The 19,833-nt window shown below is 43.7% G+C and overlaps 1 protein-coding gene across 1 annotated transcript in view; it reads left to right on the plus strand.

The window, feature by feature from the left end:
- The window catches only part of kremen1 (kringle containing transmembrane protein 1), a 150,604-nt gene that overhangs the window by 75,604 nt on the left and 55,167 nt on the right, over nt 1–19,833 (plus strand). The window contains 5 exon segments of the mRNA XM_052032516.1: nt 10,476–10,600; nt 12,043–12,196; nt 15,748–16,080; nt 18,651–18,815; nt 18,898–18,982. Coding sequence (XP_051888476.1) covers nt 10,476–10,600; nt 12,043–12,196; nt 15,748–16,080; nt 18,651–18,815; nt 18,898–18,982 — 862 coding nt within the window.

The raw sequence follows: 19,833 nt of genomic DNA on the forward strand, positions 1-19,833 counted from the left end.
ACACCCATACCCTTGCAGACACCTCCCTGGCAACCGCCCTCTGTCAGTGCCCTTTGCAGGAGGAAGCAATGTCCTTGCACACACTGTTGCTAAGCAGCCTGTGCGTCTTTGTCTGCCCCCACCCCCCACCTCCCCATCCCATCCTCGTAACGTGTACACATTCTTTGCCAACACTGCCTTGCAACTGGAGTGACACTTTTAAGGACTACTTCCTGAGGCCAGAGCTAAGGGCAAAGCTGCTACTCCCACAGGAAGTTCAATCCCTGACACACACTGTTCCTGAAACAGAGTGCCGTTTATGAGGGAGCCTACTAGTACTTTCTTGGAGCTGGCACTGATGAATTCCAATAGTTTCTTTAGGAGCTTTTGGAAACTGTATTAGGGAGATTGCCGAAGCCATCTCAGTGCTAGAAAGCCCCCATCTTTGGGCTCCTGCATGCTCTCTCTCTGCAGACCAAATCCACCCCATCCCCGACCCCACTCAAAGCCATGCTATCTCTAATAAGTCCACGGTTTTCCAAATGTACCCTGTCCCTAAGAATCTTCTCCAATAACTTCCCTGCCACTAGCCTATAATTTCTTGGTTTGTCCCTGTTGCCCTTCTTAAACAAAGAAGAGTCCTCTGTTACACAACTGCTGGTGATGAACTTTGACAAGTTCCCTCGCATCCTATTCCAGACCTTCTTTGCAAATCCACAGTTCACAAAGAGGTGGGTGATCATCTCATCCTCTTTGCTGCTGTCTCAAGGGCAGCGTGCACTGCGGGTGTGACTCTGACTGAGTAGAAAGGATCTGACATGGAGGGCCCCTCTCACCGTCAGCCAAGCGAGGTCTTGTTGGTGATTTCTGGCGATGAGTCATTCTGCCAAGTAGTTTTGACAGCCTGCTTGGGGATCCATCACCCCACAGGATCCATCATATCCTTCTCCCGCAGTGCCTGCTGTACTGATCACTACCTGATGGACTTGTGGGCAAAAATGATTTCCAGAAAGAACTTTTCCACAAAGGACAGGTCGCGGGAACAAGGTCGAACTGAATGGGATGTTGCGTGGCAACGAGGCCAGGCCCATCCTTCGCAACACTGGGGACAGGTAGAACCTCAGCACATGGTGACACTTGGCACTGATGTACTTCTGATCTCTGCACAGCCTGATGTAGCCCCACACAAAGGTGGCCATCAGCACGAGGGCAATATTGGGTACGCTTTTCCTCCTGTTATCTGGGGACTTGTACGTCATGGCCCATCGGACATCTTCCATCTTGGATCCCCGGATAAAACAGATAAAGACTCGGGTGACGGCTGCGGTAGAGGAGTGGGATATGGGCCGCACCTGTGCCAAGTACAATGACACTGAGAGCACCTCGCACCTGATGACCAGGTTCCCCAGTCACTGAGAGGGAGCACTGCTCCCACAGTCTGAGTTCTTGCTTAACTTTGACTATCCACTCCAGATGATTTCCGGCCCTTCTGAACCAGATACTAATTTCACAGACATGAGTCTCATGGCCCATTAACAGCAGCATAATTTCTGAAGCGAGTTGGAGCAGCCTTCATGATGCAATGCTCTTATAAAAAATTATATATTTTTTAAAATTCTATTGTCCAAAGTCCAAATATTAAAAACATGGCCTGTAATTATTGCTTTTAACAAAAGCTGTTCAACCTGCCATGTTGTATTTTCACCCAATTTCATCGGGTATAATTAAGCGGCTAAATGGTTGCTTGGAGAGTGATTGTGTTGAGTTAATAACCTAGTACTCAATCATGATTTCATGCACAGGATTCCTGATGGCAATTGGCACTTCCCCTCCCCCTCACCACCCGTACGTTTCGATCTTTCCTTTCCAGACGTCAGTACTTAGAAGTGCCAAGGATCAGGTGAGAGACTATTTGTAAACCTGCTGTTGAAGCTGTGCCATTTTGTAAATCCTTGGGCAGGAGTAAGCATTCAATGTCGTTCCAGAATCCCTGCCTCCAAGTCAGAAAGTGCAGGGTTCAAAGCCCACCCCAGCCAATCCAGAATGAAAATCTTGCCGTCATGCCGGATTGGCTTCCAGTGGGTTTGGGTATCATTCCATCATCCTTCATTGTATAGATTCTGGGAGCCCAACACTCTTGCTGAATAAAAAAAGATGGTTTTGACCAGTCACCCTGTTAGCAGTAATGTCTTTTTACTATTTTGCACTGTCCCTCTGAGGGAGAACATTCCAGAAACAAAAAAGGAAGGTTTGTTATTTCCCAATCCCCCTCTCCCCACACCCTCTGCCTCCCCCAAACTATCTGGCAACAGTTTTGTGCATAGTGCTGCATCCTATTAATTCCTGGCAGTTACTTTTAACCGCTGTATCTGTTCCTTTTAATAGGATGTCCTGCATGTGTGCAACTTGAGATCGCTCATATTACAGTAGATGCCACTGATTGTGATTTAGTCTTTGTTCGTTAGTATTATAGTTGGAGGGCTTGAGCTCATAATCCAGGCTAGCACGCAATGCCACTGTAAACTGGTAAAGCAGCTCTTTTGCTCTGTTGCTATTTCTTCTATATCAACAGTCAATGCATCTCAAGAGTAATTCATTTTATGTGGAGCATATAAAAATATATGTCCAGTTGTTCACTTTATTTCACCATTTTCTCCCTATTACTTTTTGTCACTCTATATCTTTCTCATTCTCCACTTCAGGAGTCCCCATGTTTGTTCAATTGTAAAGTCACAATGGCCCAAGCTTCAACTAAAACAGCCATGAACTAATCCGCTTCTGTAACAATGAGTTGTTAGTTTTGGAACATACATTTTTGATTTATAGTCTGTCTTTTAAACATCAGATCGAAACTACACATGGGTTGACAACAGGTTAAAGGCGAATGAGGACAGGCAGACAACCAGTCCAACATATTCCGCACATCTATTGTTAAGTTTATATTAGAACCAATTGCTACATGTTTGCTGCAGAAAGTGGTGGGTGGCCCAGTCCATCATGGGCACAACCCTCCCCACCACTGACAATAGCTACAGGAGGCACTGTCTCAAGAAGGTGACATCTATCATCAAAGATCTCCGCCGTCCGGTTCATGCCCTCTTCTCACTGCTACCATCAGGCAAGAGATACAGAAGCCTGAAGGCCACACCACCAGGTTCAGTCACAGCTACTTTCCTACAACGATCAGGTTCTTGAACTGACCTGCACAACCTTGATCTTACCTCAGCAATGGAACACTACGGACCACCTCTTACACTGCAATGGACTTGTTTCTGATTGTGGTTTTTTTTTGCACTAATGACTTGTTTTGCATAGTCTTTTTTTTTCTGTTCAGTATCTTGTATCATTTACGTATAATTTATGTTTTGCATATTGTCTGAACTTGTGTGCCCGTGATGCTGCTGCAAGCAGGCTTTTAGTTGTACCTGTGCCTTACCGTACTTGTGCACATGACAATAAACTTGACATGATTGACTTTGGTTTCACAGGCTGCAGTCAAAACTAGAACTGGGTGATGCATGACTGATCCAGAAAGTGCCAATGACTTCTTTGCTTTTTAATCTCACCTTTATCTGCTCTATCTCCATCACCCCCACCCCCTGCCATATAAAGGTGATGGAACATACCTGTAACCTATATTGGGAGGAATCCATATTCCACTGCACTTTATCAAATTCCTTGTCTTCATGAGACCTGAAGCCTCTGTTTAAAGTTATTTGTCAGCTGTCTGCTCTGTTGAGGTAATATCCATTTATTTTAAGCTGTCTTCCAACTTTTTCTGATATTCTTAGTTGGGAACATAGAAACAGGAGCAGATCATTCAGACTCTTGAGCCTTCCATTAAACCTCCTCAGCATCTTAAAACCACTGGAGGTGCAAATCAACTGATGATCCTTCACATCCAATATTGAAACCTCCAACTTTGCCTGCTGTGCATAGCACTTGGGAATAGAATCCCAGATTTCTAAAGCAGATTGTGTGAGTGAAATATGCCTGAACTTCCTCCTTATTGGGAGGTTGCTAATTTAATATTCCCTTGGAATTGATTTTCCTCCCAGAGCCAATTGTTCTCCTATATCCACCCTATTGCAGTGTTTTCAGATTTTAAGTAGCTCAATCTGATGGTTGCTCAAACCTCTATATTAAGAGGAGTACTGGTCATGATTATGGCAACACGTAATTTAAGGCAATAGAATCACAGAGTTGTACAGCACAGAAACAAGCCATCGCATCCATGCCGACCTTTTCACACTAATCCTACTTGCCTGCATTAGATATCACTCCAGTTTTGGGTCCCTTTAAAAATGCACCATTAGAATAAGAATCATAATAAAATGCATTCAAGAAAGAGGCCAGTTCCCTTATTGTGCCCGCGCCATCTATTTGACACAGCAATCAGTTCCCTGCCCTTTAATCATAGCCTTTGAATGTTTTTTTTCTTTATGCATTTATTCAGTCCTCTTTGGAATATTGCTGTTGAATCTGCCTCTACTACCCATTTAGGCAGTGCATTGCCATGCAGAAGAATTTGCTCAGATACAGATTAAGATTCAGATTGGTTTATTGTCATACACACCAGGGTGCAATGCAATTCCTTGCTCGCATGAAGCCCACAGTGCAAACAGTGTACATGGTAAAAATAAATGCAAACAATAAATACAGCATTGAGTGCAAAAACACTGGAATGGTGCAATGAATAGCACTGCAAAATGAGGTAATGCAGGAAGAAATGCTAAAGTGATATAACGGAAGAGGTAGAACTAAGTGTTCAAGAATGTGGCAGCACCATCAGGAAGGGGATGTGAAGGAGTTAATTGGTTCAGAAATCTGATGGCAGTGTGGAAGAGTGCTAGAAACCAATGTCAACCACCTTAAATTTGTGTCCTACTGTCACTGGAAGCAAAATCTATTTATTTACTTGAACAAAAGCATTCATTGTTTTGATCTCTTTAGTCAAAGCTTCTCCGTGCCATTCCTCTGCAGAGGAGCACCTCAGTTTCTCCACATACCTGGGTCCCCCATCATGCAATCGTTCTAGTCGATCAGTGCTGTGCTCACTCCAGTGCTTCAGGGAAAAACAAAACACAGTTAATAGTGGAATCCTTGTCTGATGGGGCTGTTTCAGTGACATTTGTGATTGGATTCACTGAGCTTCTGATATCAGTGTATTGCTTGATATCATGTAAGATCCAACAGTTGCTTTGAAAACAGAATCATCTACTCTGTAATCTGTTTGTTGTTTTATTATCTGTCTTGTGGTGAAGACTCCTGTCAGGTGTATGTGTATTTATTGATTTCAGTGTAGTGCTGGCATGCTTTTAATCAGCCACTCTGAGGGGAACCATTTTAGGATGTTGTGGAAGAATTTAATCGAAGTGATAAGGCTCTGCAGTGAAGTTGGTTTTAGTTTTCTGCCAAGTTCAGTCTTCCATAAAAATCCGATAATCCACTATATGATTAATTGGAAATCCTGATGGTTGGGCATCTGGCACAGCAGGTGATGCTTGCTGCACCCCCCCTCAGCACACTGGTGCCTGGTTTTTGCACTCCCCTACTACTCACCAGAGCCCCCTAAACCACATCAAGCTCCAGTTCCCACATTCCCTTTAAATTTACCGGGTACACAGGGAAAATTATTATATTATAAGATCTAATAAAAAGTGAATTTAAAATTTGCTGGAGCTATTAATAGAAATAACATCCATCAAGTCCCCAGCATGCCGGATTATCGGAGGTTTTACATCACTCTTCCACTCAATGCAGGTAATCGTATGAGCCAAGTTTAATACCACCAGCAGCTCACAATGTTGAAGCTATCTTGTGTGAATAGTTGATCTTCTTCTCAGGCAGTCATTCAGGATCGAGGGTGACTTACTTCCACCCTGGTTCTGCGGGTTCTGAGGTGATCGATGAGGCCAATGTGAGAGCTGCAGACTCTTCCATGGATGGGGCAGGTGGTGGCTGATGGGGCAATGGGTGGCTAGTTTGTGAGGTGATCCATTTGCTGCTTATGCAGGTGCTCTATATGCTCCCAATGCAAGGCTCTCAATACCACTCACAGCAGGGTAAACATTGAGTTTGTCAGGTAGTATAGCATGGGAGATAATGTAATAATGTGATGCCTGCCTGTTATAAAGTTCCCAAGTCTTATATTTCCTTTGATTTCAACAGCTAGGCTTGTATTCCCTTGAGTATAAGAATTACAATGTGAAGTAAGGGAGCTGTGTTAAAAGATTAAAGGATTAATGAAGTTATTTCCTCCTTGAGATTGAGTCCAAAACAAGGGTGTAACTTTAAAAATGAGCTAAGCTTTCTTCACACAGTGTTGTGGAATTCTGGAATTCTCCTTAAAAAGCCGAGGTTGGACCAAGTGAAAATTTCTACACTGAGATAGATAGGTTTTTGGTTCAGCAAAGATATTAAGGTGACAGATCAAAGGCATGGTGTTATGGGTACAGATCAGTCATGATCTAATTAAATGACAGGACAGGAATGGGTTGCTCCAGATCCCATTTCACATAGTCTGCCAGTTTACCAGCACTTGTACACAATGTTGTACAGTTAAAATCTTTCCCAGTGACTCTGTGACTGTATAGGGGTTCTCAATATCTGCTGTAACTCCAGAAGAGCCCCAGCAGTAGCAGCAGAAATAGTTTGAAGTGCCACATACACCTTTTACCCAAGGACCTTATTCCCGAATTTCTGCAGTCCACGTGATGATGGTAATTCCTCAGTGCTATTTGGTGGGGTTTCCAGGATTTTGACTAAAAAAAAATTAGGTATGAATAGTGAGTCCTTTCACTACTGAATGTACCCTTGAGATTGAAGTAATTGGCTTTTCCCCCAATAAGGTCTTAAACAGAATAAAAAGTTAAGAAAATATTTGGAAAAAACACTTAAGCCTTGAAAATCTTAGTAGTTTTTGATGATATTTTATTGTGAAATGAAAACAATGCAGATGTCTTGAATCAAATCCCACTTAATAATATAATAATAATGGCATAATGATATCCAATGGAGAAAAACAGCGCTTCAAAATCAGATCTTCACAGCTGTCTGCACTTGTAAGAATGTAAGAATTTTTATGCACAGTAAAAAGGTAAAATGGTTGACGGGTAGTTTGATAGATCAGTGGTAGGCTCCCATCCATCCCACAATCACTGCTCTCTAAAGGATTGTCCAGCTACCTTTAGTAACCAGTTGAGGTATCTGCTCTCCTGGTGACAGCCGTAGTCTGTCTATGCTACATCAAATGTAGCGACATCAAATGTAGCCTTGATGGGCCAAACAGCCTCCTTCTGCATCATAAAAATTAACCAGCTTGATTGGATCACCCCACAATTCCTTATACTAAAGTTTTGAAGTAAATCTTATCTTCTTGACAGTGTAGATTTATAGAAATTTACGGCACAGAGGGAGGCCACTCTGCCCAATCTTCCTCTGCTGTCTGGGAAAGAGCTATCTAGCCTAATCCTACTTCCCGGTTCTTGGACAAGAGTCTCGGGGTTGTTGGCACATCAACTGCCCATCAGAGTGCTTTTTAATGCCATGAGCGTTCTTACTGCACTATCCCTCTGAGCTCAAGAACCTTTTGGGTGATTTTTTTTCCTCAACTCTCCAATTCATCTACAATCTATGCCTTCTATTGACCTCCCTGTTGAAGGAAACAGACCTTTCTTTTCTACTCTATTTAGGCTTCCCATAATGTTATGCACCTCAATTAACATTCCCTTCGGCCTTCTCTTTTCTAAAACAATTCAAGTTCAACCCATCCAATTCATCTTCATAGCTCTAATTCTTCAGTCTTGGCCAATCCGGTAAATGTCCTCTGTACCTCCTCACTAAGTACTATGATGTACGTAGTGTGTTGACCATCACTGGGAATCTCTTCCGTACCCTCTTCCAACATGTCCTTTCTTAACTCGTGGGTAGGTGGATTATTACCAGTCTTTGACTGGTATTGAGGGTCCTCCATGGTAACTCACCCCATAGTCCTGATGTAATAAAAGCATGGCACATGTTGTGGACAATTGACTGCTCACCGCTTTCAGTGGCAGGCTTCATGAGCTACCCATGCTCACCAATGCCATTGATTGGCTTAGAATACACGCAAGTGCTAAATAGAGTCATAGAGTCATACGGCATGGAAACAGGCCCTTCAGCCCATCTGGTCCATCCCAACCAAAATTCCCATGTAAACTAATCCCACCGGCCCATATCCATCTAAACTTTTCCTATCCATGTACCTGTCCAAGTACCTTTCAAATATTGTTAATGTAGCTGCCACAACTACTTCCTCTGGTAGCTCATTCCACATAGGGACCACCCTCTGGGTAAAAAAGTTGCCCTCTCACCTTAAACCTATGCCTTCTGGTTCTTGATTCTGCAGCCTTGGGAAATCAAGAACTAGAGGGCATAGACTTAATCAATGAATTACAATGTGTTCTCTGTCCAACCCCACCTTAGTGAGCCCAGAGCAGGTTAAATTGTGTGTTGTTTGTTTACTCTGATGTTTGAGGAGAGGTCATATTAATAGGAATTACTCCACCATTCATCAAGATCATTACTGATCTGCTATACCAGCATCATTTTCCAGCACTATCACCATAACACTTGAGTCCCTTAATATCCAGAAATCTATCGATCTTTGTTTTGAATGAATCAATGACTGACCCTCCACAACCCTCAGAGAGGAGAACTCTTAAACATTCACCAACCACTGTTTGAAGAAATTTTTCCTCACCTCAGTCCTACCCTTGGTTTCAGTCTCCCAGCCAGGGGAAACACCCTTCCTGCACCCACCCTGTCAAGCCCTGTAAAGATTCTGTCAGTTTCAATGAGATCATCTCTCAGTTTTCTAATCTCTAGAAGCTACAAGCTGAGCCTACTCAATTTGGAGAGTAGGATCTGAAGAAAGAAACCATGAGGATTGGGGGTTGAAAGTAGTTCTGTGATCAGAATTGATGTTTGATGTTTCTGTGTTCCATCAATGCCTCAGTCCTTAATTGAACTACAAAGTGCAGAACTAGCCTGCACAGGCAGGTAGACTCAGCTCTCCACTTACGGTGTGTATTGAGCCAGCTGAGGTTGCCCTTGGGCTAAAGAGGGGAAACCCTGCCTTGTACTTCCTCCCCCTCATTGCCAGGTTGTGAGGCAGCTGTGAGATGCTGTTACATGTATGAACACAGAATCGGTTCAGGATTTGGCTCCGGTAGTGGATTAGCTTGCCTTATGCAAAACAGAAGGAAAAATGTGTTTTGCATAGCATCTAATATCATCCCAAATACTGCAGGCGACAGAACACTTTTGAAGTACAGACACTGTTGTAACTTGTGTGCAGTTAGATCTCATACATAGCAATATGCTCAGTACCTCGGAGGAGAAACATTATTCAAGACACAGGGGAAATTATCCTTCCCTTCTCTTGGGAGCTATGGGATGCTTTATGTCCTAGTGTGTTGGCAGACTGGGCCTCAGTTGAACATCTCATCCAAGAAAGAGCTGCTCCAACAGTGCAACTCCCTGTCAGTTCTGCACTCATTTCTGAGTTTAGACTTTGTCCTCCAGGCTTGGGAGTGCCATACGAACCAGAACCTTTTGGCTTAATGCAAGTGTCGTGCAGAGGCTGCAGTTGTTTGTGGAAACCTGAGTTTTCAGGAAGGGGAAATGGAGTGAAAGTGGGGACAGGAAGGCATTAAATGGGAAGCTAAAATAGTTCCCCCCTCATTGTGCCAACATGATCAGAGGTGGCCACAGTCCTGCAGTTTGCTACCAGTAGACCAGAATTCAGCTGCACTAGAATTGGATTGTCTGCCCTGATTAGGTTTATAAGGAGGATAAATGAAGAGATAATTAGTTTCAGTCACGTTCAAGCATTGGAAGCAAATTTAGTCCCTCGAGTCCACATTCAGGTGGTCTGCAATTCAACAAGTCACACATACTCCTCCCCCCACCCCAGCCCAAACCCCTTTCCAAATGGAGGCACGGTAGTTTAGTGGTTAGCATAATGCTTTACAGCGCCAGCGACCCGGGTTCAATTCCGGCTGCTGTCTGTAAGTAGTTTGTATGTTCTCACTGTGTCTGGGTGGGGTTCCTCCGGGTGCTCCGGTTTCCTCCCACATTCCAAAGACGTATGGGTTAGGAAGTTGTGGGCATGCTATGTTGGCACCGGAAGCATGGTGACATTTGCGGCTGCCCCCAGAACGCTACGCAAAAGATGTATTTCACTGTGTGATTCGATGTACATGTGACTAATAAAGAAACCTTATCTTGTTTATCTGTACCAGTCTTGAGTGAGGGGATACTCAATTTTACATAGAACATAGAACAGTACAGCACAGGAACAGGCCCTTCGTCCCATAGTGTTGTGCCAACTAATGAAGCTGATGACACTTAATCCCCTCTGCCTGCACACAGCTGGTGAAACATCCTCTGCTGTTTGTGTTTTTGAAAATGCCACGTGCGAAGCTGATTTAATGTGTTGTGCTTATCCACAGTGCCGGGCTACCTAGGCTGCTTTAAAGACAATGGTGACCCCCCACCGTTAACAGGCAGCAGCGAGACATCCAACAAGCTGACCATCCAGACCTGCATTAAGTTTTGCAGGAGTAAGAGGTTTAAGGTAAAGGACGATAGATTTACTCATTAACATGATTTTCAACGAATGGCTAAAGTGAAAGGTGGAAAAATGTTGAAAACTGGTTGAAAAGGCTGAGTAGTCTGGAAGTGGAAGGGTCAGCTAGTGTCCACACCACACGCATTTGGGGTCAGTACAGCAGAGTCGACTTAAATCCCAGTAAAGTGGTGGGAGGACTCTGGAGAATAGGAGGAGAAGGATTTGGAAAGTTGGGTGGGTGATCGAGGGGTAGGAGAGGAGGGTGGTTGAGGGAGGGCTGGGTGAGGGGAGGATGACAGGAGAGCGCTGGGGAGTGAGTAGGGGAGGATTGAGAGAGTGTGGTGGTGAGGGAGGTGTGGGCATAGGTGAGGAGAGGGTGCTGGAGACTGGGTGAGGTGGGGTGAAGAAGTGGGTAGATAGGATTGGGGTGTGAGGATGTTTATATCCTCCTCCCTTCTTCGGACCTTATGGGGGCAGACATTTTATGGCCGAAATTGCCACCAGTCTAGGTCAGATTCTGATCCTTGCCTGACACCATCTGGGCAATGACATCTCCAATGCATGCTGGGACCAAAGTCCTACACTTGGAATAGTGTCTGCCAGGTCAGATATTCTGCCATTTCCCAGAGCAAAATGATGGTGTCAAGAGTGTTTCAGGTTGGCACAGGGTCAAGTAAGCCTCTCAATTATGGTAGAATGAATCTGTTGGATTATTAGTCCTAATTTAATAAGGTTGAAAATTACTGCTTTAAGGTAATTTATTGAAGTAATGAGATTTCGGTCATGAAACCAAGGCCACCTTGTAATGAGGACAAATGTAATTCCTTTTAATGGAGTGTTTTAAAGCAGAATCAATGGTGAATCTTTGTATTGTTATTATCCATGGAACATTCAGCCCAGATCCATTGCCATTCTGAATGACATCTGTGCCTTTGTACAGGGGTGGCAAAAACATTGGGAGCAATGTGGGTAAAACAGAACCCCTTTAGTTCGGACTGGTTGACTTTTACCAGTTGCCACTGCACAGAGACATTTTATCAATTCACTGCCAGCCGCCTTCCTCTACATATCTTCTCCCAGTATTCTCGGTCTGGGCATTGGGAATGCAGGGAAGAGGGCACAGAGGGAGATGAAGAACATAGAGTCATACAGCACGGAAACAGGCCCTTCAGCCCAACCGGTCCTTGCCAACCAACATGCCCTTCTATAAGCTGATCCCATTTGCCTGCATTTGGCCCATATCCATCGAAACCTTTCCTATCCCCGCATAAAGATAGAGAAAAAATGTTGGACGTAAGCAATTCTAAACAAGATTTGCATTGACAACGATGAGTTGCATAACATCTGGCTGTGTCACTGTATAAAATATCCTCTCTCTTTTGCATAAATTGATTACAGCTGTTTTGCTTTATTTCTGCTTTAGTATCACTTTTAATTTGTTGTTTAAGCTCGCTGGCATGGAGTCCGGCTATGCATGTTTCTGTGGGAATGATGCTGATTACTGGAGACATGGGGAGGCAAACAGCACAGAATGTAACCACGTGTGCTTTGGCGATCACACTCAGCCCTGTGGAGGGGACGGCAGGATAAACATCTTTGACGGTGAGTAATGTGGAATAGGAGCCATTCCTGGTCATCTGCAGGGAACTTGACACAGAAAATCTGGATGCATCACAGCTTGTTATGGCAACTGCTCGGCCCAAGACCGCAAGACTGCAGAAAGTTGTGAACGCAGCCCAGTTCTTCACACAAACCAAACTCCCCTCCGTTGATTCTGTCTACATTTCCCGCTGCCTCGGGAAAGCAGCCAACATAATCAAGGACCCCTCCCACCCCGATCATTCTCTCTTCTCCCCCCTCCCTTCTGGCAGCAGGTACAGAAGCCCAAGAGCACAAACCACCAGACTCAAGGACAGCTTCTATCTCGCTGTTATCAGACGCTTGATCAGTCCTCGCATACACTGAAAGATGAACTTTTGATCTCCCAGTCTACCTCATCATGGTCCTTGCTCGTCCACTTGCACTGCACTTTCTCTGCAACTGTGACACTGTATTCTTCATTCTGTTTTCTTTTTACTACCTCGATGTAATTATGTGTGGCATGACCTGCCTGGATGGCACGCAAAACAAAAGCTTTCACTGTATCTCAGTGCAATAATAAACCAATAATAAACCAATGAACCAAAATTGAGACCGCTGTTCTGCTGTCTTGCACACCCTTGAATTTTCATCACCCCAACATAAGCAGTCGTGCCTTCAATTGCCTTGGGCTGATGGTTGTGGAATTTTATCCCTTTGCTTCTCTGCATCAGTGCCTCTCCTCTGCCTCTTTAAGATCCTCCAAAACCTACTCTTTTGATACAACTGTTCAAATATTTCTATATGTTGCTCAGTGTAAAATTACATTTTGATAATCATCCTGTGAAAAGTCTTGGGATATTCCACAATATTAAAATGCAATGTAAATGCAGAGAGTTATTGTTGCTGCTGAACACTCTGGAGATCACCATTTCCAGTACGTGCTCCCTGCCAGCATTGGTCCCTGATGGTACCTCCCAGTGTCTGGGAACAGGCCAACATGACCAGCGATGCCAAAATCATCCATGTTCCTCAAATCAGAGACAAATCCAGCCGTAGCATCATGTGAAGACCTACTGTGTGAGAAACAGCTTCAATTTCCTTGTTTACCGCTGGCTCATTTTCTCAACTAAAGTAAAACATGTCTTTTTACACTATATTGGAAGAGATTTGCATTTGAAGTCTGTCAGGGAATTTGGGAAAACATTCTTAATAAGTCGCTGGATATCTTAGAACATAGAGTTTTTTGGATTTATTCTCCTTGAGAGAAAAGCAGCTTGTAAAGGTTTTGTTGTTCTTGAGTATTATACTTAAGCTGAGGTAAGTGAGCTGTTGCCACACAATTCTCTCATTCACAGTGATTTCTTAGTACATTGTTTTGGCCTCACAGGTATTAATTGATCACTGGTACCATTTGCTGGTGCCATGAGTATTGCTTATGTTCTGATAGTACCAGTTCCTTGGGTACTGCTTATTTTTACCTTGCCCTGGTTCCATAGGCACTGCTTATAATCAGGTGGCTTCCCCCAGTTCCCTGGACTGTATGTTAGTACCTTGCCTGAGCTTCGTGCCCAGTGCTCTTTGATAGACATATCTCTTTACATGGATCTTCAGTGGGAATGTGCCATCATTCCATGAGCACTGCCCATTGGCCTTTTACCTTGGTTCCATGAGCGCTGTTCATTGGTCCCTTGCCTTGGTTCCATGAGTGCTACTCATTGGTTGCTTGCCCTGGTTCCATGGGCACTGCTCATCGGCCCCTAGCCCAGATTCCACAGGCACAGCTAATTGGTCCCTTGCCCTGATTCTGCAGGTGCTTCTCTTTGGTCCTTTGCCCTAGTTCAGTGGGCACTGCTCATTGGTCCCTTGCCCTGGTTCAGTGGGCACTGCTCATTGGTCCCTTGCCCTGGTTCAATGGGCACTGCTCATTGGTCCCTTGCCCTGGTTCAGTGGGCACTGCTCATTGGTCCCTTGCCCTGGTTCAATGGGCACTGCTCATTGGTCCCTTGCACTGGTTCAGTGGGCACTGCTCATTTTCGGGCAACTTCTTTTGATTTCACATGGTACTGAAGGTTCTTGATATGTGAGCTTTGTCTGTGGCCACCAGCAGGCTGTTTAGCTGTGAAAGATCTTGTAACTTGGCCGTGTCCTCAGCCAATGTCCACATCTATCCCATTTCCCAGATGGGATCACTGGTTATTTTTACCACTTATAAATGGATCAGTTTTGTTAATAGTGGCTCAGTTATTCCTTAAAGCATTGCTTCAGGGTCAAGCTTCCTTTATAAGTATGAATAACATGGGAAAAGCTGAAACATAGTTGGTGCTGGTAAATCCAACCATTGGGCTGTATTGGTATCACTGGCACGAAATCACAATAGGATAAAATAGAAAACCATGAGTGTTAAAGTCTGAAATGAGGAGCAAGAGGTGGAACGCGTACAAGCCTTTAAAATTGTGAATGAGAGAAAATGGTGATTGAAAGGCTTGCCTACTGGACCAAGCTGCTTTCTAGTTTCACATACAGACTGGCCTACTGTGCATTGTCTGGGCATATCTGGGCCATCCTTCATAACTTTTCTCGATTTGTCCTTGGCTCATAGAGGCTGTCTCCTCTCCACACAAAACAATGAAAGAGATGATCCAGCCCTTGCTGCTTTCAATTATCTTCCCTTGCCACACCAAAACACAGAGCTGAGCACTTCAAGAATCAAGTCTGTGTATGAAGGAGCTCCAGTACCAAGTTAAATGTGGTGAGAGTACCTGGGAACAATTACCAGCCATCATTCTAGTAACGACTTTTAGATGATGTCATACACCACACAAAAAAAAACAAAAATTGTTGCCTGCAAATCACGCCAGGGTATCTGCTTTTTTTTAATGGCATGTGCTGGAGATTTTATGACTCCAGCTTTGAGTCTGTTTTCTATTGCAAGTTGCACAAGTTATGCATGTTAATATGAGCTATCAGCACTGATGTACATTATCGTTTCCAAAAGTGAAGGTCCAATGTTATTGAGGACACTGTGCTGCAAGTTTATCAAGTTATGTCTTGTCAACCATGTGGAGTCCCTGAGAGCAGGATGCATTGCTTTGGTTTCCACCAATTTTATGCTCTTAGGTATATAACCTTCTTGTATTTGGACATGGAAAAGGATCCCATTACAAGCATCCAGTATTAAGATCAATCTCTCCAAGGTCAGGTATTGGACAGGTACATACAAAATGAAACATGCTCTGAACAACCTTAACAATGGTTAACTGATGATCCTAGTCCAGCAACATCAATGACCCGAGCATGCCAAATCAACAAAGTGTCTTCAGAAACAATTGGCTTAATTCCAAGCACATTTTTCTGATGCCTTCAAGAAACATGGCTAAATAAAATTGTACTGTTCAATGGAGCCATTCTAAGTTTGCATTTTATTCCCTCTTTCTTTTGACTGAATCCTTACCCAATTTTTTTTATGTTGACTCTTTTTAAAAGAAAGCTTCTTTCAACATAAATCAGTCAGAGTCGAATTAGTGCCTTTGAGTTAGAGTTCTTATTGACCAATTATTCTCTCTGTTTTTCAGCAATGATTGGGGCCTGTGGTGGGAATTACTCCATGGACGCTGGTATCATTTACTCCCCCGATTTCCCTGACAACTACGCCAGTGGCAGGGTGTGTTACTGGACCATTCAAGTGCCCGGCGCTTCTCTCATTCGATTTGACTTCGCCTTGTTTGATATCAGGGACTCAAGTGACATGGTGGAGTTTTTGGATGGCCGCAGCAACAATGTTCTTGCCAGGTTCGATGGGAGAAACCGGCCAAATGAAAGCCTGAATGTGTCAGCCAGCTTTGTCATCTTGTACTTTTACTCTGACCGGGTGAACCAAGCTGAAGGATTCGCTGTCTTGTACAAAGGTAGGCAGGGCACTTGGTTCAGTTTACTGCCTTCATGGTTTACTGACATCTTGAAAACAAGCATCAACACTCTACGATAATGCGGGTGAGAAATCAATGAGTTAAGAAAAAAACTCGTCCCCTTCAGGATATTCATTGAAGCAGCTTTGAGTCTGTAGTCTTCCATTTCCCGATGCTATCCCTGAACATATGCAGAATGTCCTATCACTCTGAGGGATTCCATGAGTAATTAAGTTTATTTATTTTCCCTTTAAAGGGGCAAATCCTTTGGAACGATAGAAACTGGCAAGCTTTGTCTTACTTTTTAAGCAACACACATGTTCAGATGCACACATGCACGCACACATATATGCACAGGTACACACACAATCACACACAGACACAGACACACAGACACAGACAGACAGACAGAGACAGACAGACAGAGACAGACAGACAGACACACACACACACACAGTCACTCTTGCACTCACTCCCTCATGCCACACTCACATGTCCCACACATGCACATGAGGCACACATTCACATACAACAAGCACGCAGAAACACATAGCTTTACTCACAACCCAATCTCAATCATAGAGCAGTACAGCATGGATACAGGCCCTTCAGCCCAACCAGTCTATGCCGACCATGATGCCCACCCACTCTTAATCCTGCAGCACTGCTTTGGTAAAATGAGGTGCAGCTGATCGTCATTGTTTGCCATTGGAGTGGTTTCAGTTTCAGCCAAGCAAAGCACTGCTATTGGAACTGATAGTTGTTCAATTATGTCAAATTACTGTCACAATGAGCTCCTCAGTTAAGCAGAATCAGTTTCTACCTTCTGTATACTTAAAGCACTCTTTTGTTTTTATTTTGTTTTTATTTTGTTTTTACCGTAAAGAAGTAATCAGTGACTTGCTAAGACTGTGCGTGGCCTTAAATGATTAACCTGCATGAACAATCTCTGCCAGCATTTCGATTGATTGTCCCAGGAATCCCAGTCTTATTATCTTTGTGAAGGATAATTCTCCCAAACTGAGGGCCAATCCCATCCTAAATCATTGTAATTGGACTAAAGTCTTCTTAAACGGGGAGGAAAAGCTTGCAAGAAAATCATCATTAAACACCAAATAGGACATTTCCCTGCCACCCTCCCTCCTCTCCCCACAGTATATCCCTGTGCAGTATGCAATGTTATACTAACAATTCTCCGTTAGAAGCTAAAGTTAGGTCATGGACGATTGGAACCTGACAAATGACCCTGGGGGTAACACGCCTATGGTAGCCAGACCTAAGGTGCAACTCTTCTAACTGCATGAACAACCAGCATGAGCAGTTACTGAGGACACACGTTCTCTTCACCTCCACTGAGTTTCTACCTCATGCTTGAGCACAGTTCTCCAGGCTGCACCACCCCCTTCTCCCTCGACATTAACCAAATGTGCAGTCTCCATTTGCGAACCTAATGTGAATGTGCTCTCTGCTTCCCCCGTGCTGCCGGGACCTTTGTGGCTTGTGTGTGTAAACTGGGTTTCTCCTATTCTTCTGCCATTTTCTCCTGTATCTCTTTGTGGTGTCATCTGTTTTACACTAAGTATCTGCTTTAACTGAAAAATTGAAGCTGAGATTGTAGTTGCACTGCCACTGATGTGTGGCAGCATGGGAGGTGTGGAGTCAGGTCCTGATCACACGACAGAATGCACTGAACATATGTGGTGTCAGGGCACACTACTTCATCCGCGTGAAATGTAAACATACGTGGGGAGCCCAGTCTGGAGTTCAAAGTGCAACCTGCAGTTTGGGTCATTCCATACTCCACCAGAATCTGCCTTTGGCTGGAAGGAGGCTGAGGGGAGATCAGATATAAGATTGTGAAAGGCGTAGATAGGGTAGGTAGTCAGAATCTTTTTCCCAAGATGAGGGTATCAAAAGCAAGGAGGCAGAGGTTCAAGGAGTTACAAAAAGGATCTGAGGGGTAAGTTTTCTACACAGAGAGTGGTTGATAACTGGAACACACTGCCAGAGGAGATGGTGGAATCAGATACAATTACTATGTTTGAGGCACTTAGACATTTAAATAGGCAGGACATAGAAGGATACAGACCTAGTGTGGGCAAATGGGATTAGCGTTGATGGACTAAAAGATTGGCATGGATGTTGTGGGTCGGGGGGTCTGTGCTGTATTACTCTGTGACTCAGATGATGCAGTGATGGTACAAATATCTCCCTTTGTAGTGGTTAGGATTTCCCTTTTGGTTTCAGATGATCCCTCAGTAAAGTCTTGAGCCTTTGGCACTGGAGCTTCATAATATTGCTTTCAACCCTTTTTTTAAATAAAGCTCTGGGATAATTGAGAAGTGACTGAAGGCCAGTGCGGCTCTTTGTCTGAGGTAATTGAAAGGGTTGTTAGGGAAATGGATTTACTTTAAATTCAAACCTAAGGACAAATTAGACCTCAAGATCGCAGAAGAGATGACTTTGAAGTGGTTTACCACATGTAGTCTTTCAAGGAGATACTTATAAAGAATGTTTACTGTGCTTAAATGTTGTGCAGTTTTCCCTCTGCTGACTTGCCTTTTCCACAGCCATTAAAGACGAGCCCCAATCCCAGCCTCCAGCAAGCAAGAATGATCTAAATACATCTGATGTGTTGACGGAGAAGGTCAGTCCTGGGACCAATGTGGCACGGTCATCGAAGATTCTCTACTTCATCACAGCAAGTCCCAACCAACCAAACCAGAACATGCCAGGTTGGTACCACTCTGCTGCTGAACATTTCTGCCCTGCTTAACATTACTGATCCCCACTAATCATCACGGTGCTTATTTACAGTGTGGACCATCTATGCCTTGGCAGCCCTGCTGACACTGACTGTGATAGCAATGATTTCAAAGATACTTCTCCATCTAACAATAAAGTAAGTTTCAATCTTTCTCCTCAAAGCAGATAATTTTCAATGAACACAAATGGAAGGAGGGTGTTCACTCCAACATTGGCAAAAGTGAGGTGTGAGGTGTGAAATTGAGTTATATGGCATTGAGCTCTACAGGCAGGAAGGTTACTGGCTCAGTACCCAGTCTGTACTTAGCCAGCTTCAGAGTTCCATAGCTTGACCATGTGGGGTTGACCGCAAGTCAGTAAAGTACAGTCAATTGACTCTTATAATCTGGATATTGCCAATGACAGTCCAACATCACACCCAGAAACTACTCTGAGTTGCTTTCAACTAATTTTGTTCCAAGTGTCTAGAAGACACATCATATATTAGTTTGCCGAAGATATATCATTTTGCATCAGTCAGTTTAACTTCGCTCTGCCACCTCACTTATTACTTGCATTAATGATCCAGAGTTGTTATCAGTTATTTCCCTGCACCTGCAGATATCTTTTAATGTCGCCAGAGAGCTTGACATTCTCCTAAATCCAAGTTATTTCCATAACCGGTGAAAAGAGGAGCCACTCTGTGCACAGTTCATCAGTGTTAACACATATATCCTGTTTAATTACACCATGCTGTCATTGATAATAAAGTTATATTTAAATTGTTTTTGGCAGCACTCCTTATTCTTTGTGATATCTTGGAACAATTACCGTCAGAAAATCCACACAGCAAATAGCTAATGGTTGGAGAAGTAATACGACTGTAACAAGGAAATTTTGATATAATATAGAGATAAACAACTCATCCCTTTGGCTCTGAAACTCCCATCCAAGTTCATATGCAAATTCTCCTATCCAAACTCATGCCCCTGGCATCCTATCCTATCC

This window comes from Pristis pectinata, chromosome 17 (genome assembly GCF_009764475.1).
Source record: "Pristis pectinata isolate sPriPec2 chromosome 17, sPriPec2.1.pri, whole genome shotgun sequence".
NCBI lineage: Eukaryota > Metazoa > Chordata > Chondrichthyes > Rhinopristiformes > Pristidae > Pristis > Pristis pectinata.